The sequence below is a fragment of the Scatophagus argus genome, chromosome 19 (assembly GCF_020382885.2).
Source record: "Scatophagus argus isolate fScaArg1 chromosome 19, fScaArg1.pri, whole genome shotgun sequence".
NCBI classification, from domain to species: domain Eukaryota; kingdom Metazoa; phylum Chordata; class Actinopteri; family Scatophagidae; genus Scatophagus; species Scatophagus argus.
This window is the reverse complement of record NC_058511.1, coordinates 4293875-4318870: the sequence shown is the minus strand read 5'-3', so window position 1 is coordinate 4318870 and position 24996 is coordinate 4293875. Positions and strand designations below refer to the sequence as shown.

General features: G+C 41.8%; 2 protein-coding genes across 24 annotated transcripts in view; one reads left to right on the top strand and one right to left on the bottom strand.

Moving 5' to 3' along the window:
* LOC124050106 (nesprin-2) overlaps positions 1–24996 on the bottom strand; it is a 76008-nt gene that overhangs the window by 48550 nt on the left and 2462 nt on the right. For 16 of the 23 annotated variants that reach the window (XM_046372238.1, XM_046372249.1, XM_046372246.1 and 13 more), the window contains exons 1-43: positions 21059–22186; positions 20635–20736; positions 18955–19016; positions 17511–17606; positions 17330–17407; positions 17156–17248; positions 16779–16975; positions 16329–16528; positions 15940–16040; positions 15655–15744; positions 15304–15417; positions 15087–15224; positions 14699–14863; positions 14509–14621; positions 14190–14358; positions 13895–13991; positions 13540–13745; positions 13212–13364; positions 12985–13122; positions 12759–12860; positions 12400–12567; positions 11452–11610; positions 10586–11359; positions 10223–10357; positions 9392–9547; positions 9105–9271; positions 8479–8773; positions 7997–8112; positions 7738–7888; positions 6735–7645; positions 6083–6238; positions 5841–5991; positions 5505–5663; positions 5088–5255; positions 4887–4988; positions 4472–4675; positions 3691–3896; positions 3318–3425; positions 2734–2905; positions 2189–2353; positions 1676–1993; positions 1418–1554; positions 808–937 (exon numbers count right to left, since the gene is read on the bottom strand). In XM_046372238.1, coding sequence (XP_046228194.1) covers positions 808–937; positions 1418–1554; positions 1676–1993; positions 2189–2353; positions 2734–2905; positions 3318–3425; positions 3691–3896; positions 4472–4675; positions 4887–4988; positions 5088–5255; positions 5505–5663; positions 5841–5991; positions 6083–6238; positions 6735–7645; positions 7738–7888; positions 7997–8112; positions 8479–8773; positions 9105–9271; positions 9392–9547; positions 10223–10357; positions 10586–11359; positions 11452–11610; positions 12400–12567; positions 12759–12860; positions 12985–13122; positions 13212–13364; positions 13540–13745; positions 13895–13991; positions 14190–14358; positions 14509–14621; positions 14699–14863; positions 15087–15224; positions 15304–15417; positions 15655–15744; positions 15940–16040; positions 16329–16528; positions 16779–16975; positions 17156–17248; positions 17330–17407; positions 17511–17606; positions 18955–19016; positions 20635–20710 — 7596 coding nt within the window. In that variant the 5' untranslated portion in view covers positions 20711–20736; positions 21059–22186. Of the gene's footprint in view, positions 1–807; positions 938–1417; positions 1555–1675; positions 1994–2188; positions 2354–2733; positions 2906–3317; positions 3426–3690; positions 3897–4471; positions 4676–4886; positions 4989–5087; positions 5256–5504; positions 5664–5840; positions 5992–6082; positions 6239–6734; positions 7646–7737; positions 7889–7996; positions 8113–8478; positions 8774–9104; positions 9272–9391; positions 9548–10222; positions 10358–10585; positions 11360–11451; positions 11611–12399; positions 12568–12758; positions 12861–12984; positions 13123–13211; positions 13365–13539; positions 13746–13894; positions 13992–14189; positions 14359–14508; positions 14622–14698; positions 14864–15086; positions 15225–15303; positions 15418–15654; positions 15745–15939; positions 16041–16328; positions 16529–16778; positions 16976–17155; positions 17249–17329; positions 17408–17510; positions 17607–18954; positions 19017–20634; positions 20737–21058; positions 22187–24996 lie in introns of those variants that run through there. The other 7 variants (XM_046372240.1, XM_046372262.1, XM_046372239.1 and 4 more) reach the window with 6 other exon arrangements.
* On the top strand, positions 22274–24739 carry atp5mj (ATP synthase membrane subunit j). Its single transcript, XM_046372273.1, has 4 exons — positions 22274–22408; positions 23237–23360; positions 23600–23620; positions 24604–24739. The coding sequence occupies exons 2-4, from the start codon at positions 23237–23239 to the stop codon at positions 24615–24617; spliced, it is 159 nt and encodes a 52-aa protein (XP_046228229.1). The 5' UTR covers positions 22274–22408; the 3' UTR covers positions 24618–24739.

The window sequence follows — 24996 nt, the reverse complement described above, 5'->3', positions numbered from 1 at the left end:
GTGACCTGCAAATAGTGCTAGATAATCATTACAGCTACTCTTCCATTATCTTCTATACGTCTGTACAATTAGTTGAGACAATAGTTAGATATACAGGCCGAAAATGCACATCACTTTGCATTTCACCATTAATAAACAAGTGCTATATTATTTAACAGTCATCGGTGTAATTACTGTGCATGAACAAACAAAAGACAGTCACTAAGAAGACTGACTAAACAGGAATAGCACTGCTGCTGTTTAGCTTTCAGAGTTTCTGGCAGTGGTAGATGGTTAAGACTGGTGTAAAAATGAGTCACAACATGTTCATGTTCTTTAGCAATACCACAGATCTTCCCTGTGAGGACTGTTATTTTCACTACATACCACTCAGAAGAGAATGTATTCTCCTGAAAGCATTATTCAATAACAGAAGATGAACCTGTGGCATTTTGAGAGCTGATGAGCAAGAGACATAAACGTTCTGCTGGGTATAAAAATCTTGGGTTTTTGTCCTAAGCAAGACAGCACAAGTTAATAGTCTTGGTATTAACACAAAGTGAAGGCCCCATTGGGATTAGATTGGGGCTTTTTGCATTCGTGGGAGTTACTCAGTGTCTTCAAATTATTTTCCACAAGTTTGAGGCAACAGACAACAGAATCAAGGGCTGGTTCAAATCAGACATACAACATATCAAAAAATTAAGTAAGACAGATGATAACAGCAATTCACTGTGTGTTTTTTAAGAGGATGTGAATATTTATTAATACTCTGGTTTCAATAAAGGAATTGATAGACAAATGTCAGGACACATTAGTGTGTTTTACCTGGTTGGGTGATAATGGTTCAGTCTGCACCGTTTGGCTCCAAAGCTGCAGCTGACTGATGGCCTTTTTCACCCTGTTAGCAGTGTTTTCAGCACACTCTTGCTTCTTTTGCAGAAAAATTGACCTGAGGCTACAGCGAATACACAAGAAAGAGAAAACTGAATGAGTCTTGTGTTCAAATATATATTGAGCAGTACCATCCCTTCCCTCCAGCCCCTTTTACTGGCATAAACCCTTTATCTCTTGTGCCATAGGCCTAGAAACCTTAAACTAGGACTCTCTTCTCTTCTTGATTTTGGCATAAAAGAATTTGATTTTGAGCAGCATGCATGTCCATGTACCTCCAAGAAGAGCCATTGCGGAATAAAGTCTTTGTGACTTCTTCACAAAGACTTTATTCCGCATGAAAGATCCACAATGCTGATACTTACTCACTAAACTTATACCAGTAACTAACATTAATGTGGTAATGACCAACTGGTTTCAAAAATGCTGCAACTAGAGCCTTTGTCTAAGTTAAACATATCTATGAATCCTGTGACAACACATTTCAATGATCATTCTGAGGAATGCAATATTTCTGTTTTAAAATAAAAATGAGGTAAAGTACCTGTCAAGTTCTTTAGAAACTGCATCAACAGGCAAAATGAGAGCTGCAGGAGGTGTTTCTTGTGCGATGCTCGACTCTCCAGTCTTCTGCAGGTCGTGAACTCTTTCAGACAACTCTGTCAGCCTGGTATCGCAATCCTGAGAAAGAGATAAATGTAGAGTTTGCTTGAGATCGATGTGTTAACAAGAGGGAAAATCTGTGAACTTTATTCTTTTATTCAGGGATGGAGCAACATATTGTAGCATCTTTTAACAATACCTGTAGCGTATGCCACTCTTGTTTCAGCTGGCTGATATCAGGCAACACCTCACGGTTCTCAAACAGGTTTCCAGCCATGTCTTTTAGCACTGTCTGCAGACATGAGACCTCTTCCTTCACTCGCTGAACTGCCTGGTTTCTGTTTTCTGTGAGCAGTGCCAGATTTGTTCTGATGCTACTGTCTAGCGCCCTCTGGTGGTTCTGGAGGTTGTCGACTTGCTGAGAGAGGCTGGTTTGGGCCTCTGCTGACAAACTGGCTGTGATAGAGTTCTTGAGTGTTGCAATTTGTAAACTTACTGTAACTTCTTGCAGGAAAGCCTGAAAATTGGAGAGATTGACAGATAAACATCCTCTGTGCTCTCATAAATAGAAATACAATATAGGTGGCCTAATGTCAGGAAATTCTCCATTTCCTTCATAAAAATGGCTGCTTTTCGTGGTTTTAATGACAGAAGGAAATGTGAATTGAAAAACGTACATGATTCACTGAGTCAGTTTACTCTGTGACCTCACCTCCAGAGCTTGTACATCAGTGGTCAGTTGAGCTGAGCTTTCTGTGTGGGCTTGACAGGCTGACAGTCTTTCCTGCAGGGATGTCAATTTACGGTGGCAGTCCTGCAGTAACTGGCCAAAATGTTCCTCATTACACACACCTTCCTCGAGGCGGGAACATGCACCCTGTAGACATTTCAGGCACACCAAGCCACAGTCAGACAGCTTATCATTTCAGATACATTGTGATTATAGTGGTTCAGTATACTCATAAGATAAAAAATCTTTTTTATTTTAATAATTTTGCCATCTTGTAGAATGTGCACTCAGGTGATCAGCTCAGATGTTACAGACTAAATAAGACTGGAGTATATGCTCCATACACCTGTTGTGTCTAAAGGTTTGTTGCAGGATATAATTTGTCTGATAGACAGAGACACTGAGCATGCTTTCTTACTTGAGCACTGTGAAGTCTCTACGAGACTCAGGTTACCGAGGTTTTCACCAAGTGGAGAACTAACAACTTGTTTCAGATCTCCAACACAGGACTGAGTAGAGTGAAATACCTGGATGTCCCTGCCCAGATAGCTCTGCTTCCCCACAGAGTCATGCAGTAATTTGGTTTGAAAGTCGTCGTATCGTTTCAGCAGTTTGCTGCTCTCTTCCACAAGTGCACACTGCTGAAGTGGGCTACTTTGTAAAGATGACACAAGCTGATCGAGGGCTTCTCTCCTCACCCTGCAGGTGAAAAATGATGCTTTTACTCAAATGCGCACTGGAGGGGCCCACAGGATGTACTAACATGTTAAATTAGTAGAGACGGGACAAAAACCTGCCACAACTTGCAGTTTATAAGGAAAAACTGCATAAAAACCCCCCAAATAACAAATTCAGACGTGCTGTACATTATTAAAGGCTTTAACAGTAACAGTGGGCTACAGACCTTATCTCTGCAAATAATGTTTTATCATGGTTACATGATTGTATTTTAGTTGAATCTTCATAAACGTTTTAAGCCCTTTGTGTTCTTGATTAAACTGAATTCTACAGATTTTAGTTACTGCGTTCCATAAATTTCCGGGTCTAACTGAACCCAAGGCTCTGATAACTTTTCAAAAATAATGAAATCAGAAGTCATAAAACAGTTGACCTCTGCTGAAGCGCTTCCTCTTGCAGGAGACGAAGATCCTCCTCCTTGGCTGCTTTTTCCTCAGCAGTTTGCAGCCACTGCTCCAAGTGCTCGCTCTCCCTTTGCAGCCTTTAACACACAGGTATGCAGTGTGAATGAAGGCCTGACACAGACATGCATCCAAACATCACAGAAAAATACACTGCTGATTAAAGCAACATCATAGTGAGAAAGATTACAAAACAGACTTCAGAAAACAAGCTGAACTTGTTGTTGCTGCCTCCATAGTTTGAACTGTATGAATCGATTGTATTACATACAGTATCAAAAAACTTACTGTCAGCAAACAGTCAGCCAACAGACCACCACTGTTGTCCAAAGAAATGGCTGTTACCTGTCGAGTGCCTGGATGTTCCTCTCAGTCTTTTCTTCCACCTCAGAGAAGAGCTGATGGATGTTTCTGACTTTATCTTGCAGCTGAATGCCGTCCACAGACAGACTCTGTAGGCTGGCTGGACTCGCTATGGAGGCCATAACACCCAGATCCCGCAGCAGACTCTCCACCTGCTCATCCTGGCCCTGGAGCTCAAAAAGGAGATACTGTAAAGGAAAATAAGCTACTGTAAGTGATTAGCATTTCAAAGCTGTCAGTCTAATGAGATCACCTCAAACATTTACCTGAACGATAACTTTGTTGTCATACTTTAAATTGTAAAATCAGAAGTTTCTGAACACACATTGCAGTTCACTACCACTGGAGAGCAGAAGTGTCACAAATTTCCAGACTTGCCATATAGTGGGATTAAAATACTGCAATTCAACATTTCTCATTATAGAAATCCTCTCCAAACAAACAAGCAAACACACTTAGGATGACACCCCAACCGCTGAAGACCACAAGGTTTAAATTGGTAGGTAGGGTCCAGGTCAATGCTAGCAGCAGTTTCCATCTGACTCTGCTGTAGACAGGGCCAAAAGCTTCTGTGTGTTTCACTAGAATAATGTGTGCTATCCTTTTCTATTTCCTCTGGTGTTGGTGAAATAAACTGGTTGGTCTGCAATAACTACTAAGTTTCCTGTACTTAAAACACAGATGCTAATTTGTTTTCTCAACAAAAATCACTGGCACATTCAAAAGTTCAGACTCTTGCTGTGTAAGAAATTGAAGCACTGACCTTAAGTTTTACAAGGACCGTTGCAACATCTGGAGCAGTGAGAGAGATGAGAGAGTCCTGAATCTTCTGCAGGGAGTTAAAACATTCAGCCATTTTTGCAGTAATTTGTCCCTGAGCAGCTACCATCTGCCTGTATACATCCTCCGCTTCAGCAACAACCTCCTTCAGTTGCTCTACCTTCTTCCTCATCTGAGTCTCCACCACCTCGACGAGAAAAAAAAAGGTAAGTCAAGAGAGGCTGTAAAAGTAATAGGGTTATACAAGTTGAAAAACAAAGTTATACCAGTATACAAGTTGAACTAGACTGAAGTTTAAAAAAACTAAAACTATATTTCTAAACTCTGACCATCCAACTTGCTTTATTTCAGCTTGAAACACCCAAACCCTAAAAAGAAAAAAAAATCACACGCTGTACCTGCAGCTCCAAAGGGGGCTCTGTGCTTTGAAGCAGCGACTGAATCTCATTGGCTCTCCGGTGGAAACGCTCCATATTCTCCTCTTGGGCTGCAATCTCCTTCTGGAGAGAGTTAGAGGATATTATGATTGCTTAAGGTAGAAATCTGGTGAACATTCCTATAAGACAGGTCTGTACCTGAATGAAACACGGTGGTTTTACCTGCAAGGTCCTGATGTCTTCCTCTGTCTGAAAGGATGGAGCCTGAGCAAACACTGCGAGCTTATTGGCCGTCCAGCTCTCCACCTCAGCTCCCAGCTGGAGGACCCCATCCCACAGAGTGAGGCCAAGGTGTAGGTTTTCAATATGGGTATCTGTTCTTTCTGATATCTGCAAAAAAATTTGAGTTGCAGTGGATGCTAGCACTCATTTTACAATACACAAACCAACCCAACATAAGACTTTAGATATCTGCAATAATAATTATTCTACTTGAATAACAGCATATAAAAGAGATACAAAATACCCTCCAAATACAAGAATCTGCAAGAAAACATGAAAAATAACATGTTGTATTTGCTCAGATACAAGTAAATAAAAAAAGTCATCAATGGCGAGTTGAAATTTTACTGAACTCACATCCAGCCAGCGGTCCATGAGAGCATCGGCTTCATCCTCAAATGGGATGACGGTGCATTCTGGGATTTGTCGTAGATGAGTGTGAAGCTGCCTGCACACACTGCGGACCTCCTCTACACCATCACCGAGGCCATTCAGCTCTGCTTTTGTTTCCTGAACCTGAGAAACCACACACACACACACACACACACACACAAAGCATTTAAAGCAAACTCAAACAAACTGCAAGTGTCATAATGAAAAACCAGAGCCAAGTATTCATCAGAAAAACTCAAAATATTTATTTCTGTTTTATGTTGTAATGCTTCATCATCTTAATTAAAATGTATGATATACCTTAGTGTGCAGTCTGTGCAGGTTGTCTTTCCCCATGTAAGAGACTTGTTCACTGATGGCGCTTTCTGCCCTCTGCAGCGTCACACTCAGCTCACCTCGAACACTCTGAAACCTCTTCAGCAGCTCCGTTAGGACATCACACCTCTCCAGCCTGCATGTGATCCACATCAAAAAGCACACACACTCAAAGTATAATAACTCAAAGTAGTGAATCACGAAGGCGTGAAATTGCTCTCTTTTACCGTTCACTTATAGCTTTTGTCGCTTCCTTCCACACATCCCCCACCGCTCTGGTTTGACTCACATCAGTGAGCCCTGATCGAGATGCATCTTGTATGTACTGCAGCTCACCCAGGTGGCCAGCAAGACGACATTCCAGGGCAGTCAAGGATCGTGTCCTGCAGCAGACGACACAATCGTTAGTTTACTGAGTCAACTGCGGACAGGGGGAACATAAGAGAGGTGTGAATGGAAATTATATGTAAGTTGTGAAAAGGTAATCTATTTTGGCCTGGAATACCAGTCAGGAAATGGCTGCACAATAAAATAACACGTGATTGGACTGTATTGGAATGGATTCCATTTTGACTTTGATGTGCAGCAATAAAAAAACGTGGCAACTTGGCTGTACTATTCTGTAACTTTAAGGATCCTATAGCTGCAATGAAGTGCCGCAACAAGCAGATTCAGAAACATGTATGAGATGTCATGTTTTGTGTCATGTCATGAATCATAGGGTTTATATATATCATACAATCACAGTAAAATATCTAAAATCAGCTTACATAATGCTGGCCTGATTTAGTAAACAACCATCTCTCAGGTATCCCAGCCAGGGTACAACAAACACTAATGATCTGATGATTTGTTTCTAGACCCAGATCAGTGTTGTACCTCTGCTGCAGAGCAGGCAGGGTTGGCTCCTGTAACCCCAGGTGCTCAGCTGCTCCCTTTATCTCCTCCAGCATGCCTAACAAGGCATCCCTCCTCTGGACCAAACTCTCCTTCTCTTCTCCCTCTTTCTTCAACTGGCTGCTGCTTCTTCCTATCTGGCCCTTGACATCTAAGAGATCCTCTTCAGTCTTCCATGTTTGAGTCTTGTGCTGTTCCTCTCTTTGTGTCTTTGTATCATTTTCCCCTTCCAGCCTACACTTTTTGGCCTCCATCCCTGGCTCCTCTTCCATCCAGCTTGGAGTGGGTTGCTCCTGCTCCTGTGGTGAATCAGTCCCGGTCTTTATCTGACGTACCTCCAAAGGATTCAGGTCTTCATTGCCCTGGATTTGCTCCTTTCCCATTGGAAGTAGTTTCACTTTTCTCTCTCTTTTCCTGATCCTCATCAGCTCTTTCCCCACATCCGCAGCTTGCTGGGACAATGATGTAACCACATCCTGACATGTTGCTGTTGCACCATCCATGGTTAGAGTAATCCCCACTGCCTTTAAAAAGCTGTCAGCACGATCAGATTGTTCCGCAACAGTATGCAACTTCTGCTGCATCACTGCCTGCCAAGAGTGTCTCTCCTGCTCCCAGTCTGTCTCATTCTGCTGTCCACTGGGGTTCTGGTTTGCCAGCAGCATTGGCATCCCAGCTTTGACTTCCCTCACAGTGGCCAGGAAGTGATCCAGGGCCTGGGCAGCTGACTGAACCTTGTCCAGCTGCTGTCTGAGCTGCTCGAGATGATGGACACTGTTGTGGAGAGCCAGGCTGAGGGGTGGAGGGGATGTGGCGTCTGGCCCTTGTCTTTCCTCTTCAGTGCCTCGTCCTAATATCTTCCTCATTTCAGACTGCAGTCTGTTGTCCATCTCCTGGATAACGCAAACACACATTTATGCTAATATTATGTGTATTTCCCTATTGGAATTGAAGTGATAATTGTTTTGAAGAGCTACACTTGTACCTTTAAATCAGATACCAGTCTAGGATGAGCCAAGGTGAAGCATGAGATGTCTACAGACTCTCTGAGGATCCGATCCAGTTTTTCTGTTATCAACGTCATCTGGTCATTTGCAGAATGCACCAGGTCTGCAGTATTCTCTACAGATGTCATCCTGGCCCAGACCAAAGTAAAAGCAACTTTACTTGTTAGTTACTCTGTATAGTATTAAAATATGCAGAAATGTAAGAAAAAAAATCCAAACAAACACATTAACCCAAACCTTTCTAACACTTCCTGTTCAGAGAAGTCCTCTTCCTGTGATGGAGGGGCTGTCTCTGTGATGATGGCCCACTCCGCCTCCAGCTTGGCCTCCACAGTGCTGCCCCTGACAACCGCCTGGGAGATGAGAGAGTCACATAGTAACAGCCCAGCGAAGAAAAGGGGAAGAAGATGGAGCGGCGGGCCGATCCAATTACTGAGGATTAGTGCCCTGCAGCTGGTGCTGTGTCTTGTACAGGTCAGTAACAGCCAATGAAACTGCTGAGTTCTTTTCTGACCAGGAAGGCCACTTAAAATGCAATGTACACAGTATATGAGATTCACTAAGGGTAATTAACATAACCACGATACACAGCCTTATATTACTTTGTGCAACAGGTTGCATGATAGATTTTACACGGCAAAATCCGTCTCATAAAACATTCAAAGCTGCACAGCAAAATGTTTAGATAAAGAGAACATGAAAAAGTGTGTAAGTAATACCTGTATTTGGGTTTGGGTTTGCTGACTGCTCTCTGTGATGTGCAGTAGATGAGCTTTTAGCAGCTGCTCCTTGGCTCGAAGTGAGGACTTTAGATTTTTCCCCGAACCACAGCCTCTGCGTTGTGTCCCATCATCCTGTCTCTCGACTGGGACATCAGCAACACTGCTCACAGGTGAGAGGTCTTGTTGTGGGCTTTCCACTCTTTGTTCCTGCGGGAGGTTGTTGCTCTGCTGAGTGCTGACCGACACGCCAGTCGCTCTCTGCGGGGTGTTTCTCGGGAGCTGCCGTCCCCTGCTGAGTTAAGAAATGTTCATCAGTGGGAGGTCGACTCCAGTCAGTTAGACCCACTCAGAAACCTCATTAAAATTAATAGACTTCAAGGATTACAGACTGACAGTTGTTAATTAATAAGCTGTCTGCCTCAATTAAACAATGCAATTTAAATTCAATTCACTGCTTATAGATCCTATAAATTAAAAGCTGATTTACAAATCCAAATGAGACGAGTGTGAAAAAAGACACAGCTCTTATCATTTCCTTCATAAATATGATTGTGTTTGACATGATGAACATGATTGTAATATATTACACCTGAAGATTATGTCTCCTTGTAGTATTTTCTTACCAGTCAGACAGGAGCACTGTGTCACTGGGTTGTATTTCCAGTACTTCATCTGACTCCCTCAGCTGGTCTGTTGCCAGGCAGGAGGATTTTCTCGGTGTTAGCGTTTCACACAGCTCTTGGAGCGATTCAGCGCATTCCTCAACAGATGCAGCTCCATCCATAACAGCCTGTGAGCAATGAGAAACTTCTAAGAAACTGAAATCAGGTCATTTACCAGAGTTGCACGCTTTTCAAACAAAACAACATAACTAGATGTTAATGCAAATGTTACAGAGTTATGCAAATACCTGTTGCTGCTGCACAGAGACAAGGTCAGTCTGGTCAGTTGCTTCATGTGGAGTGTTAGTTTGCATCTCACATTGAACAACAGACAAAGACTGTTTTCCCTCTCTCATCTTAGACCATAAGATGGGAACAAAGGCGGCTATTTCTTTGCGTATATCCTGAATTTGACACAAACAAGCAGAAACTTACATTTTTAATATGAAGCTGAAGGCAATCAGAAAAATACTGAATTAAATGGGCTCTCCACTGATGAAATGTGTGCTGCTGTGTTACAGGCGGGGTTATTCAAAAAGCAAGATATTCACAAAGACATTTTGGGAAAGCATGTTAATTAGCTTTCTTCCTGAGCGGCAGATGAGAAAATCAACACTACTTTCATTTCTGTCCATTTAATAGCTACAGCTAAACTAAACAGCTTAACATGATGACAGGAAATTTTCATTTTTTACACTTTGTTTTGTACTGATTGAATGATCCGGATATGATGTCTTCATAGGTGAACTTTAGAGGTGCTTTGGACAAAGCCTGGCTGGCTGTTTCCCACTATTTTCAGTCTTTATGCTAAGCTAACTCTCTCCTTAGTTTAATTTGAAGGGTGAGACATAAGAATAATATCAATCTTCAACAGCTCTTATCAATATTAATCAATTTTACAATTGTTGAGGTGTTATTGTCTTAAAATTGATGAGAAAACAATAAAATCTGGTAAATACACCTGTATTGTACAATTAAAGCCTTTAGATTGCCTTTAAAATTAAATTAAACCTTCCTTTACGACAGAAGTCATTCAGCCCTTGCTAGTGACATAACAGTCCTCTGTGTCCCCATCATACCTCCCACTGCTTTCTGACTGAGTCAGAGAGAAGCATTAATTCCTGCAGTTGGGCTCCAGTACAAAAGGCCCCCAAACCCTCCACTGCACCCAGGAACTCCTCAAGGATGACAGGCTGCAGAATCTTTAAAGCTCTCTGCACAGAAAGACATAAGCTGGGCAAACATACACATACAGAACTGGCAGCTGTGCAAAGCAAAACACCGCAGACCTTTAAAGAATGTGTCCCAACTAAAATTACATTTTGAGTTTTAAGGGTATGGATGTTTCAGGATCAAAAGGATTTGTTCTCCTTTAAGCAACTGATAAGCAATAAGTTGGATTGTCATTCTTGTTCTTCATCATTTAATATTCAGAACTGTACCTGTTTCCTTTTGGCTTGTGACTCTGAAATCTCTCTGCCACCAAACAACTTGATGGCTTGCTGGATGCGTCCTTGCAGACGAAACCTGGCTTTCTCCAGTCTGCTCCTTGCCATTGATTCTGCTTTTGAATGAACTTCGCTGCGGACCATCACTGGAGGCATTGGAGATCTTTTGTTACTCTGTAGAGTGCTCGAATGCCCTCTTATTCTGGATTTTGACATGTGAGTTTGTGAGGAGGTTGAGTTTTCCTTTTCCTCTGGAACGAGACTTGTTAACTGTTGAGACAGAACTGGATTTTCTGGACACTTTGGTCCAACAGGACCCTGGATCACAGTAGTAAGAAGTTGATCATTTTGACTCAGACTTGAAACTTGTGCATGGGATTTGGAAAATGACTGTTGCTGGATCACAGGCTCAAATTCTCCTACAGTTTGAGCAAGTGCAGAGTGAACATGAGGGACTGGTTCCTCCAAAGTCTGAGGCAACATCTGGATTTGGACAGAGGGTGTGACAACTGCTGGTTCATCCTGTGAGCTCATGTGCTGGTTTTTATGCCAAGCCCGGAGATCTTTTGTCCTTTGCTGAGGTGTCTCAGGTGGACTCTCAGGTGAAGCCTGATTTGGGACTTGACTCTGCAGGATAACATTCCCAACCTGGTCAACATGTTTGGTTCTGGCCACAACAAATAACCCTGCCTCAGGGTGCTCCTGTGTCCGACGGGCTGTTTCCACATGTTGTAGAAACTCAAGGGAGCTAAACATTCCAAGAATGTCCTGAAGAAATAAAACACATATAAATCACATAGTGTCATACAAATACGAACTGCTGAGAACTGAATAAGGTTATTTTCAGTGATGTAACTGACCTGGCAGTGAGAGACTGCCACCGAGATCCTGTCCTTCAAGCTACAGGTACTGAGGTGCTGCAGAGGAGAGCTTTTCTGCACTCGTGCCACAAGGTCCTGCAGATCCTGTCCCTCAGTTGCAACCTGGCTCTCCAGCTGCAAGCCTCGGGAGACCAGTGCCTTGAAAGGATTACACAGCCTATATTTTGTTATCTGTACAGTAATATTTACTTTAAATATTAAACCAAACTCATTTATGCTTTATGCGTGATCTAAAGTCACACCAAATGCAGTATTGAGTGGCCCACTGACTTTGGACCAAGTCACTCAGACTGAGCACTATTTCAGTGTACGTTCATACTTCACGGAATGTTAGGATACGTGTTAGCGAAATCACCTTTTCATTATTTCATCTGGCTAACAGATAGTCTGTGCACACATCACAACTTGTGCAATATCTGGCATCATAATCATCTGGAAGGTCATGGAAAAGGTTCTCACGCTGTTAGAGCAACAATCCCATTTAAAAGCATGGGAAACTCCGTTCTAAAGCACAACAACAACAGCTCATAAGATCAAACATGGAAACAAAAGAGAGTGAAAAAAATACACAAGTCATACACATTATTAGTAACATTTCTGGGCCTGTTTCACCAAACTTGTAACCAGCAAGCAATTTGAAATATGACATAATTTATCTTGACAATTTTGATATATTTCATAAATCAAAACAAACACTACACTTAGGATTTATGATTGGCCATACAAAAGATCTGCATGACTCTAATATTTATCTCCAAAGTGACAATCATGTATAAACCGGAACGCTGTTATCATTTGTAATCTGCATGTTTATAATGTTCTCTAATTATTGTTGTGAAAGGGCTCTGGGATCATGTGGGATGACTTTAACATAAAAACCAAAAATAATGCCTAATTAAAAGGTGCACAAAGTTTTAGTTTGCTGACTTTGGCTGTAGATTCCACCCCAGAGCGTCCTCTGTGCCTTCCCTCCTTTAGGTGCTGGTGACAGTCCAGGGCCTCTGTGCTCCAGTGGTCCAGCTCAGCCAGACGGCCCTCCAGCCTGGACGCAGCCCTCTGCAGCTCTCCACAGGCCCTCTCTGCCTCAGCAAGCATCTGTTGTACAAGCAGTTAGAATCCTTATTCTGTCACTCTACAACACAGTATTAAATATCAACAACAAACACATGAAAATTGCGACAATTTCTAGTCTCATAAAATCTGGACATCACTGGAGTCGTGGTCACCTGTGCAGGGGGATTTATGCCTGTTGAAATGCATCACAATTAGTTTTTGCAGCAGAGTACCTGTGGGAGAGTTTGCTGGAGGTTCTCTATGTGGCTTGTTTGAAAGTCTGGCAATGAACTGAGTGATGAAAAGGCCACACTGGCCATCTTTTTACTCAGTAGCTGAGAAAAAGAAAGTAAGAGAGTAAAAAAGAAGTTCAGGCATGGAAGGATATTAAAATTATATCTATGGTTTGCTGCTGATTTTTATCTGCCTATGCATCCATTCAGTTGTGAGTTTGCCTACCTGTAGTTTCTGTCTGTTAGCCTTCAGCGGGACTGAGGCCACCTCCAGCGGCTGCCTCAGCAGCGAGCTTGTCTCTTGGGTCAGTGAATGCACCATTTGAAGACAGAGGGGACTGACACTGGGTTCTGATGACACTTCCTAAGGAAGACATGCTTCGTGGCCTTAACAACTTTTACTGATGTGTGTATGTCCCATTATACCTTCATGTAAAGTCTGTGCATACTTACAAACATTGTCCTCTTCATGCATTCAGCCCAATGCATGTTGACCTTGCTGAGCTCCTCGACCAGAGCGAGACTTGTGGAACACTCTGTCACTTCAATGAGAAAGTTCCCCACCTCGTTCAACTTTGCCTGACATGACATCCACTCACTCATATCCTACAACAACCAAAACCAAGAACAACAAAATTAAGGTGAATCCAAGGCTTTACTTCTGTAGCATCAATTTGTGATTTACTGCAAGCAGATATATGGTAACTTAAAATATTCCACAGTCATTATTGCAGCGTTAAAACACTTGACATTGAGAGGAATCTTTCCGAGATCAAATTACCTGCGTCCCAGCAGCAGGAGAATGGGTGTGTGAATGTGTCATCTGTGCCAACCATGTCTGCAGAGACGTGAAGCAGCTGTGGTAAGTCTCCCACGCAGACACCACTCTCTCCATAGTCCCTCTGATAGCCATCACAGCCTGTGTGACCAGTTCAGTTTCACTTTCTGCTTCCTTCACCTGACGAGTAACACGCTGAGAATGTTCACCTTGGGAGAGAAGAGGGAAGTCAAGACTTGGCTTTAAAAATATATATACAGTATATATATATATGATAACTTTTTTCATCTATAAAGATCAAGCTAGGATTTTGTCCCTGATACAGAACTCTTATCACAGACACTCAGTTAGCTCGTACCTAACGCCGCCTTGCTGGTATGAGCCCTTGCCTTCTCCTTTAGGATTTGGAGAGCATCCATCAAAATCAAAAGCAGGCACTGGCGCTCCACTGTTTCCTAGCAGACAGCGAACCAAGAAAAGTCATCACTTTCGCTGTATTTTTCAGTTAGCACACTCACAAGATTGAAAGAATATTAACATTTTTATTCCCAGAATCCTTGTGTGAGTCATTCATTGTTTTCTCACAATAACGCTCGTCACATTTTTGGAACTGGAGTAAAGAGATTTTATGTCCTGCTCTTTCAGATACTTACATGCCAGTCCTGCAGAAGCACAAGTACTGTCTCCCGGGATCTATAGGGAGCTTTCCAGCTCTGAACTTTAGCATTGATGTGGCCCAAGAGATCTCGCACAGTGTAACGAGATTCCTGGTATTCCAACTTGATCCCTTGATACTTGGCAGTGACTCGAATGTTGGTTAAACTGTTTTCAAGTAGAGGAGGTGTTTAGGCATTGTTTTATTAAAATCAAACTGTAGGCAACTTGAGATTACTGACTTTAAATGGCCATTTGAGAATATCCCTTTAAATAAAATTTTACAATGAAAGTAGTTGAATAATAATTGTCATGTACCGTCTTTTCATCTCGTCGAACTTTTCAAGGGGCACAACCGCGTTCCCTGATTCATCCATGTTGCGGTAGGTATCAAGGATATGAACGTGATGGCTCATCTCCTTAATTAAAGTCTGAAATGAACAACAATGTGTATCAATCCTTAAAATATTGTTATGATGCCGCCTCACAGCTTCAAAATAAAAGTAACCTTTAGTGTGTCTTGTTGAGCTCTTGCTTGTTTCGCAGCATCTAAGTGACCTTCCTCTTCCCCTCCCTCTTCTGTTAGCACTTCCTCTGCACGGTGCAGCCACGCAACAACTGAGTCCAGAGGAGGTGGAAGACTCGAGTCCAGGTCTGCTGAACATCTCTGCAGCTGAGGAACGACACACACACATACACAACCTGGTATAAGCACAAAACCTGGTCTCTTATTCACCTGGAGAGAGACAAAGGAAGTGGATGAGCAGGTGACTTTTTCCAGGTTAAAAGCAATCTCAGGAGCAAGCACCCTCACAAATGTGCAAAGGGTCACTAAAATCTTTCTGAGAGTTGAGAATGCGACCCTGCTGCTTATTATCCACAATGGATTTCTTCACCTCCTCTTCCAGACGATCCCACGCCGTCCTGAGAGCGCACTGCTCTTGGCTCAGCTCAGGGCGGCGCCTTATGGCAGAAAGGAGGGTCATCACTGGTCTCCGTTGCTCGGTGAAGGAATCATTGAGGTTCCGAAACACCTGATGAACCAAACATGGTGAGAACTTCTAACGGCTATTCAACAAGTTTTCTTCTCCCAGCTCTTGTGATTTGCTTTACCTGATATTTTTCTGCAAAGCTTGATTTCTCTGTCGCCTTCCATGACTCTGACAGCTCCTGGTAGGCTCGCTGCAGCCAGCAAGTCACCTCTAGTGCTCGCTCACTTGGAGAGACCTACATTTTAAAAAGTCAAACCATCAGCAAATACGTTTCTGTGTTAACCAATGTGGACAACAGTGGGCCTATAACAGTATATGTCATACTCATACAGACCCAACAGTTAATGTAAAAAAAAAAATCCTAAACCTCGATTACATACAGCTGAATTTTTGTCAATAAAATCTGCACCATTCACACAGTAAAAGAAAATCTGATTTTAAAAGGCCTTTTTTTTGACTGATGTGCAGCTACCTGACGTAAGGGTGACACAGCAGCTGCTGGAGTGAGGTGAGCAGGCAAGTTCACAGGTGAGAGACAAGAGGGTTGGGCCAGAGGAAACAGCTGATCCAGAAGAGAAGACAAGAAGAGGAAGTGGAAAGAGAAGAGTAAGGGGGAAATAATTAAGACCCCTCAGTTTCATGCAGAAGATTGTGGGTTCAAACAGGGAAGGGAAGCAGCGGGGGCACAAACAGCCGTGCTATTACTCTTGACTGAGAGCACAGCTGCGAGTCCTGCAGTACAAGTTTGATTTCCTACCTGCAGATGGTCGTCAGGTGCTGGCATGTCATTGGAGTACTGTAGAAACTGGGCCACATAAGTGATAATGGACTTCTCATCAGGGTCTTTTACATCAACATCTGAAGTGCAGGTGAATACACAAGAAGACTTTATAAACATGAAAAATAATACCTCTTCTGATTAGTTAAAAAAGTAATATTCATTGAAAATCCTTTAATAAAAAAAATGACTTTGACTTTGACTTTGACTTTGACTAATACCCAAAACATTTTATTAAAAATATCTCATCAAAATAGTCAAATCCACAGTAAATATCTGATTAACAATTTGAAAGGCTCCTTGTTATTTGAAAATACTGTGAAACATTATTTGGGACTACTCAGCAATACTGCAGTAATGAGACTCACCCTGAGGCTCCAGCAGGCGGGGGATGTGGAGTTCCCTCTCAGCCAGGTAAAATGCCTCCTCCAGGTTCTCCTGGTTGCTTCTGGACCGGACCAGTGAGAGATCCACCAGTTGAGGTCTGAGAGAGCACAGGATGGCCAAGAAGACCTCCCCACTTCTCCAGCTCGACTTAAAGTCCCTCATACTGATAGAGCAACCAACCCTACAGAGAGAGAAAGACAGGTGGAGCACAGCCAGCCATGATCTGAGCCAATCATGTCAGTCCTCGTCAAAACTTCAGTCATCGCTTTGACTCATTTATGCCAACCAGCACTTTAGCTTATCCATATATTTTGCAAGTCTTTGAATTTTAGGATGACAAAACATGATTAGGAAGAAAGTCATGCAAACATGACAAAGAAAGGAGTAGGCCTGGCCTTTATTTAAGGGTTCATATATGGTAGATAACCCACCTTTGGCACTGCTCCCTGACCCACATGAGCAGGGCCTTCTTGGCAGACACTCGGAAGCGTCTGTGGAGAGGTGACGTTCGGCCTGCAGGGACCGGACTAGCCGGGACCGGGCTGCCAGACCAAGAGTCCAGGCTAACCAGAGAGTCAAGGGAGGAATGACAAGAGCTGAAGGAGAGAGTGCTGGCCAGCTCCTCAATCTAAAACAAAGATCCGTACAGACTTCATTATCAGTGGAGGCTTTAAGTATTTTTAATACTAATTTTACATCATAAAATGCTGCTGCTTTAGTTTCTTCTTTTGTTTCCCCTCCTACTTCCCTTTCTCAAACGCAGAAGCAGGCTAACATGTGGCAGCATTATTCTACCATGAGTACTCACATGACAGTGCAGGATGATGGTCCATATGAGTCCAAGAACGATGGAGGGCCGTCCATCTATGATATCTGAGATGTTTATGTTCACCAGTTTGATCTGCGCCAACCCAGCACAATGTTAGTAAAACAAACTGCAAATTCAGATGTCTTTTCTTTTCTCTACTTGTAGAAAACTTACAGATTTTTTCTTGAGAAAGTTCAGTGCTGTCTCAATGTTGGCCCTCTGCTGGAAAACCCCACGGCCCCTTTGTCTTTTCTGTGGACACAAATTACAACATCACCTCCTGTTGTTGTTATTTTGGCTTTTCATTAATCACAGATCTCTGCGAGGAATTTGGAATCACGATGGAGTAACTCACCAGAGGTTGGCCACTCATCACCTCCAGCAGGTCGAGCAGCTGTGACCCATCTCTGAGGTCCGAGAAGAGGTCTGACACAAAGGAGGGAGGGCATCTCTGTAACAGTGCACACAGTTCAGTCTCACTGATTTATCTGTCCAGCTGCACAGTACATCGACATGAAGGAGTGGCTGAGCTCAGGTGATGGTCTGCCATTAATTTCACCTGTTTGTTTGTTGAATTAGACAGAAATGACCCTGGGTCACTGTGTAGTATCTGATGTGAAATTTGCTGTGTCATTTTACACAAAATGGGAAGTTTTTCAGGGTTTCCTTGTGTCATGTGGTAAAAGTAAAAGGCTTGTGGAAAAATAACTTCTCAAATGTTTGAGTTTGAGTTCAACAGGAAGTAAAAGTGCTTATGGGAAGTGTGATATTCTTTGTGGGAAACAGTAAAATCAACATTTATTTTTACCATGATATGATTTTTTATTATTATTTTTTTTTTTTGCCAATCCAAAACTGAACTGAAACTGTGGAGGATTCATTCAAAGGTTGCTGGGTCAAAGCTTTCGGCACAGTCTCTCCTGCAGGGGGCTGTCAGACTGGTGCAACAGATGGCAGGTTATGAACCAGTGGTTTTAATATGCAGTCATATGGACATGAGGTTATGAAGAGGTGGCCGGACTCAGATTACGTGCTGTTCCGCTTCACCAAAGAACTATTTATATTCCAGGCCAAAGTCCCAAGCAGCTCAAGGTCTCCGTCCAGCGATATCCATGGTGAGCTGCTTCACTGCACCTCACTGACTGAACAATGAGTCAGCAGGTCTACAGCTCGCTCCATATCACTTGCAGCCCTACCACACCATGACATCATGTCGTTCCTCAACACTCCCTTGGCAGACTTGTCCAAAACAATTTTTTTTCAAATGCTGAAGCTCACGCTTGTCCAAATGTTGCATATTGACAGGCAGTCAAACAAGACATCAAATCAGCCCTTTGGATCGAGTTTTGCTTGAGACATCTGCCAAATTAAAGGGAGGGTTTGGAATATACAGAAGACAATTTTTATTGAACCTCATGTAAAAATGAAAGGCCAACAGGTAGAATATTTCAAATATTAGGAACAGTAAAGCAAGGCAGTACACGCGAAAGAGTTTCTTTCTTACATGTAACCTCTAGTGGTGCTTACCAAGACCTGCAACCCTGTGCGAATTTTCTAATCAGTCATTCACTGCATAACCACTCCAGCCTCTAGAAGATATGTCCTGACAGCTGAACGTAAACTTCTGTGTGTGGGTATCTTTGATAAAGCACCAGGTCTTTATTTTGCCAAAATATCAGCAGTTTTTTACCACACACAGTAGAAATACTGCTTTGAGAAGCATAGAAGAGATACGCAGTTTCTTGTTCTTCAAATGCAACAAATGTTCATTCACGCATTAGTGTGACATAACAACATACCTTGGCCAGTTGAGCATTTATCCAGTTGGTGAATGTCCTTTTCTGAATCTGTTCATGCTCCACTGATGAGGACACAGACAAAAACAAATATAGTCTGTATACATTCAGAGCAAGAGCCACTAAAATGATGTCTGGCATCAATGCAGTTATGAAGTACTGGATACTAAAACCAGTGATTTGGATTACAGCCTGTAACATAATAAACACAACAATATGAGTCATTCGTTGTGGATGTTGGAGGTTTGTGCTTGCTGGCAGCAGCAGAAAGGTTCAGACAGTAAGTAATTAGTAAACTGAATCCTTGGATTGTCTCAGTCCCTTTAACATGGCAGTCTACACACTTGTCAAATACATCATGATAAATTCTTCAAAAGAAAACCTGACTTTCTCTGACATTCCTTGTCTGGAATATGCTGCTGTACAGTCAGTAATAATCCAGAAATGACACAACAGCACTGGGAGCCCTGATCTGAGCAGGCCATAAGTTACTCACCAACATCAGAAGACTGAAGGACTTCTCGACCCTCCATGTTTACAACTAACAGTCAACAAATCCATGTATAATGAGAAAAGAGGTCTCTTTAAACATCACAAGTGTCTTGTCTAATGCCAGATGACCCACAGTGGCAGGTTTCCTCTTTAAGCTAACGTAAGGCTACTTGCTGAGATCTGGCTACAAGACGGGATGGCTTCCAAGACAGCGACAGACATAGATACTGACGCTCTAACACACACACACACACACACTCGAGTCAGGAGTCAGGAGTCAGGAGATTTTGATCATACTTGGTTCTTGTCAGATATGAGACCAGATCCTAAGCTTCTGTTGTCAAAACATGAAGCTTTTACTATATATAACATTATTCCATACTATATTATGGAAGTGACAGGTAAGAGATCCACAGCTGACTGAGTGAGTCTGCTGTTTGTTTAAGAGCCTGCCAAGACAGGAAACCTTTGAGCATATTTAAACACTCGACTCCACCCAGTTCACCTGGCATGGCCAATACAAACAGGTTTTAACATATTAATAGTAACTTCCTGCTTCCAACAAACATAATGCCAGATTTAATTTGTGAGTATGCATATAGCGAATTTTATTATCTATCTTATAGTATGAGCTTTAGTTAAGTTATCATGTGCATTACTTCTGTGATCAAGCAATTTATTTTGGTGTACTTTCAAATCTGTTTTATTTGATATTTCCTGATGCAAGTAAAGTACAATCTTTATTTTCAAAAAAACAAACATATCCAGGACTGGACACTGATGAAACCACAGCCACATTACATAAAAACACACCTTCTAATAGCATCACATTGTGCACATCTTGACATCAGAGTGCATATTTTCAGCTCACATAAAACATAGTAAGTTTTATTTTCTGATATCTTTTATTTAAAAGTTTACAAGTCATGATTCTGCTCATACTGAGAAATTCCCAACTGCAGCGTGTAAACTGTGATGTTTCAAGTGCTCTCCTTCTATGTAATGTAGAGAAATCGTCAGTGTTTGGTGTTGTGAACCTCCTAGCACCTCAACTCTCACCAAACATCATCAAGACAACATTTAATGTAACTGTCTCATTTCTAGATACTGAACTCGCTGCTGACTGCTAACCTGCCTTTAAAAATTCATGCTGTTCATCACACGTCACAACACCTACAGGAATAGACTGACCTTGGAGGAGCATGTGCACGTTGTCGATATCCAATGGAATGCCTCCATCGTCTTCCTCTGCTCCACCTGAAGCCATGTAGTCTCAAAACCGGAGTGTGAGATCTACCTCACAAAAGTGCAGGGGACATGGATTAGTATAAAGCACAACCACAACTGAAATCAACAGTGGAATAAAGAAAGAAAGTTTCTTTTCCAAAACATTTAAGTTAGCTGCCTCTGCTGTCTGATAAGTCATGTTACAGTAAAAACACACCCTTCCACACCCTTGCATTACGCACACACATATGCAAGTAGACACATGCAAACACTTGAACAAAGAGCTCAAAGTGGAGGAATAACTGCGCTGTATGGAAAAAGCAAGTCCCACACTGCAATAATGTAGACAGACAAAAATAGGTGGCCTGGTCACAGATCTTCAGCATACCTGTGGCAGAGCTTTAATGTCTGACAACAGCTAGTGCAGCAGACTGCATTAAAATGAAGAATCCCGTAGAGTGTGGTCAGTAAATGTCCTCAGCTGTGTCCTTTCATATTGGTTATCGCTATGTTAGTTCCCTTCAAAGAAGCCTTGGCCTTTATAGGTACTCATAAATGAAACAAGGTGCCTCTTGCCTATTGGACGTGATTCCAAAAAAAAAAAAAAGAAAGAAAAAAGACTGGAAAGTCCCTCCCACATTCACTGCAGACCTGAATCACTCCTGCCGGCTCACATACAAACTAAGTATCCTTTAGCTAAAGAGTAAACCATCACAAAACCCAGAGTCCCAGCTTTGGTTACAAAAGCAACCCATTGTCGCTGAACACAACAAGAAGAATGTAACAGCTGAGAAACAAGAATACTGGGAAAGACTTTCAGTTTGATCATTAATGTGGAACTGTTTCACTTTCCTTTCAGGAGTCACCCAAACTTGTGACTTTTCAATATTCATTATTTAATTAAAGTGTTTGGGTTTTGCTTTCTCAGTCAGTTTCATGTTGAGTTACTGCAATCTTTCGATGCTTTTCAGTTAGATTCTCTTGGTGCTTCAGCTCAGAGGGATACGTATAACTGAGCTGAGACAGAAGTAGGAGCCAAAATAAACTTTTTTTACCTTACTTTTTTGTTTCACCTGAAGAGAAAATATGGTACACAAGCTGTAAAGTGTGTTACACAATGCCACTGTTACCCTTGAAAGCAGTGCCAGTGTTATATTTGTTGTTTCACTATGGAGAGCGGGCAGATCTGGTGGACAGTCTGTGTCCCACGTACCCATGTAGCAGCTGTGCCCTAACCTCAAAGTCCCTTCTGTTATGGTTGTGGCACAGGCACTAAAAGGCAAAAGGGGACATAAGGCAACCGAATTGTTCCTTTGGAAAGTCTAAAACTGTGTCAATATGTGATAAGAGTGTGATTGAAAGCGACAGTGGGACAGGAGCTTTTCTACAATAAATTTTCACTGACAGATAAATATTGCAACTTCAGTGACATAGGCTATTTGAAATTACAAAAAACAAAAATAATTCTGAGATTTATAAATGATGACGTATGTCATCGCATACTTTCCAGACTTCATATAAAATAGTATTTATGGCTAGGTCCTCCAGGTGGAGCCAAAACATAGCTGCACAGGTATCAAAATAAGTATTCATGTACTTCCATTTGGTGGCGCTACATACCAAAATATGAATGAATACTACACAATTAAACGTAGAAGAAGACGTTTCCCCTCACGACTTTGACGTTTAGCAGTAGCGGCTCTCTTGACCTTCCCTTCACAGCGTGACAAACAAAAAGGTAACACAAGCCTTTGCACTTATTTAATAACAGCAGAAAATACGTTGTTAGCTCGCGCGGGCAATTAAAAACGAAGCTAACACGACCAGCTACTACGTTTGTGTGGTATATTTGCAGGTGTACTCACTCAGCTATCTAGCTAGCTTCTTGCTAAGGCTAGTTAGCGTTCTTTCCTAATTGTACAGCAGAGAAGGAACTAATACGCTAGTCGGGAGCCATTCATTGATTAAAGTAGATGCCCGGTAAAGTCAGATGAACGCAATATCGATATCGTCTAAATGTCTGCACGTACACGTTCTCTTCCTCCGTCTGAGTGACTTGCGAACATTTATTGTTAAACGCTGACTTTGGTAGAATCGAGGTTGTAATGTTAGCAGTAACGTTAGCATTAGCCAACGACGTTACATTACAATTACATCAAGGTGAGTTATTGAATATGTCAAGTGAAATGCGATGACTCTTATCCCTCTGAGAGTAAATGTTCAGCGAATCAGTGAAATGTTGCTATTTTAACTCATATTTCAGTTCTTCCCTGTGGCCAAAGTCGTTAGCTAGGCCTGACAGAGCTGACGGTGACAGCAGCACTCTGAGACCAGCTACTTTACTAAGTTAATTAAGTTAATTTCATGTTGAGTAACAACACTGCCTGACTGAAAGAACCATTTTCTTAGACTTGGCGTTGTTGTAGGCTTTCTTAATATAGATATTACATGGCACTGGCTAGGTGTTCTGATTTTCAAGACAGTCATGCCTTTGTTGAAATAAACTGTTGCATTGACCAAGTGCATGAACACTGTTTTGAGACCATGTTGTTGCTGTCTCTCACAGATGGCTGGGCGCATGTTTGCAAGCTGGTGGAGCAAGATGAACCCATACTACACAAAGGCATACCAGGAGATGTGGGTTGGCCTTGGCATCATGACCGTCGTGTACTATAAACTTTCCTTTGGGGGTAAGTTCAAGACTTTCTGCTTTGTTTTATATGTTGAAAACGTAGCTGTACCATGTAATATAAATTGAATGTGGAGTAATAACACAAAATACTGTGATCATCCGTGATATAAATTAGGCTGAATAAATGTGAGTACAAACAGTTGCAGCTGTAGTTACTTGGATGTAATTTAAAAGCACAGTGTCTCAGTGATTTGGGTTGATGTGACTAATACTGGTGTCTGTTTCTTTTTATTCCAGGCAAGAAGGCAGTGAAGGACAGTAAGTAACATTTTGTTAATGCATACTATACAAAGAGGGGTTGGGCAATGATTAACATCAGCCGATATAAGTTTGTCTACCAACAGATTTTGCACTGCTATTCATACCATTGCTAGACATCTTTCTAATGACCCCTGATCTCTGAGGGTATTAAGCCATTGTGTGCAAGCCAATGTTGCAAATCAATGAGCAGAACTGATTTATGGCAAAATTAGAATTCAACTAATTTATCTGTCATTTGAATTATATGATTATATGTAACAGTCCGTTTTGGCATGTCTGCAGTATGCTTGTGCCTGTATGTATGCCTGTGATTTAAAAGTGTGAAGAGAGCAAACATTATTACCAGAGGCACCAAGGTTTTGAGGTAATTGAGATACATTGTCCACAATCTACTGTGTCATGTCAATATAGGTTAAAGTAATAAACTAGTAAAGTAAACTTAATTTTAAACACAGGTTCGAGAGTGGTTATGTAATCCATCTCATGTCATCACAAGCCAAGTGGAATGAGCTTGCAGTAGCGGCGAACATGAGATATGCTGGAGGGGGGAAAAAAAAGTCAAAGTATCAGATTGTGAGATGTTGTGCAACTACATGTGTTTTCCTCTCACTGACAGATGCCTAATGCAGACAGAACTTGCAGATGTTTTGGGGGGGGCAGAAAACTGATATATTATTCATAATCTTCATTAGTCTGTAATCACCTGAAAGTAAGATTCTTCTTTGGAATGAGTCTTTCATATCTATCATGTTGCACCGCCATGCTTCCATAGTGGCACAGAATGGACAAACGAAATGGTGGTTCCCAAGAGGGTTTTATTTTTTTGTTCTTTTTTGGGGGGTTTTTTTCTTTGTGAGTTTTTAGCAGCCACTGTAGGGGAGGGTGAGATGAAGGATATTTAGGTGTTAGCAACCTCTCTGCTAAATCCCACACACTGGATCTTTAAATGTGTCTTCTTCTGTGGTCCTCTCTTTTTGCAGAGCCAGCCCATTGAGTATTCCTCCATGCTGACCGCCTTTCCACCTGCTGTGAAATAATGCCATCGTCTCAGTCCGCAAGACCAGCTTCATAATATAATTTTTGTTAATATGGAACGAATAAAGTTGCTATCCAACATGTTTGTCATTTCATCGTTGTCCTTTCTTACTTGTGTCTTATTGTGGCTTTACATGAAGTAATGCCACATGAGATTTCTTGATCCATAAAGCTGTTGACAAAATGTTGTAAATAAAAAAGAAAAAAAACAGGCCAAAAATGGTGCATATACATAAATGTTTTATATTTTAGTAAGAATATTGCATGTGTTTCTACATTGTCAGGGATGCCTCCTGGTTTAGAATTATGATTTATACTTATATCTTATAGTCAATACA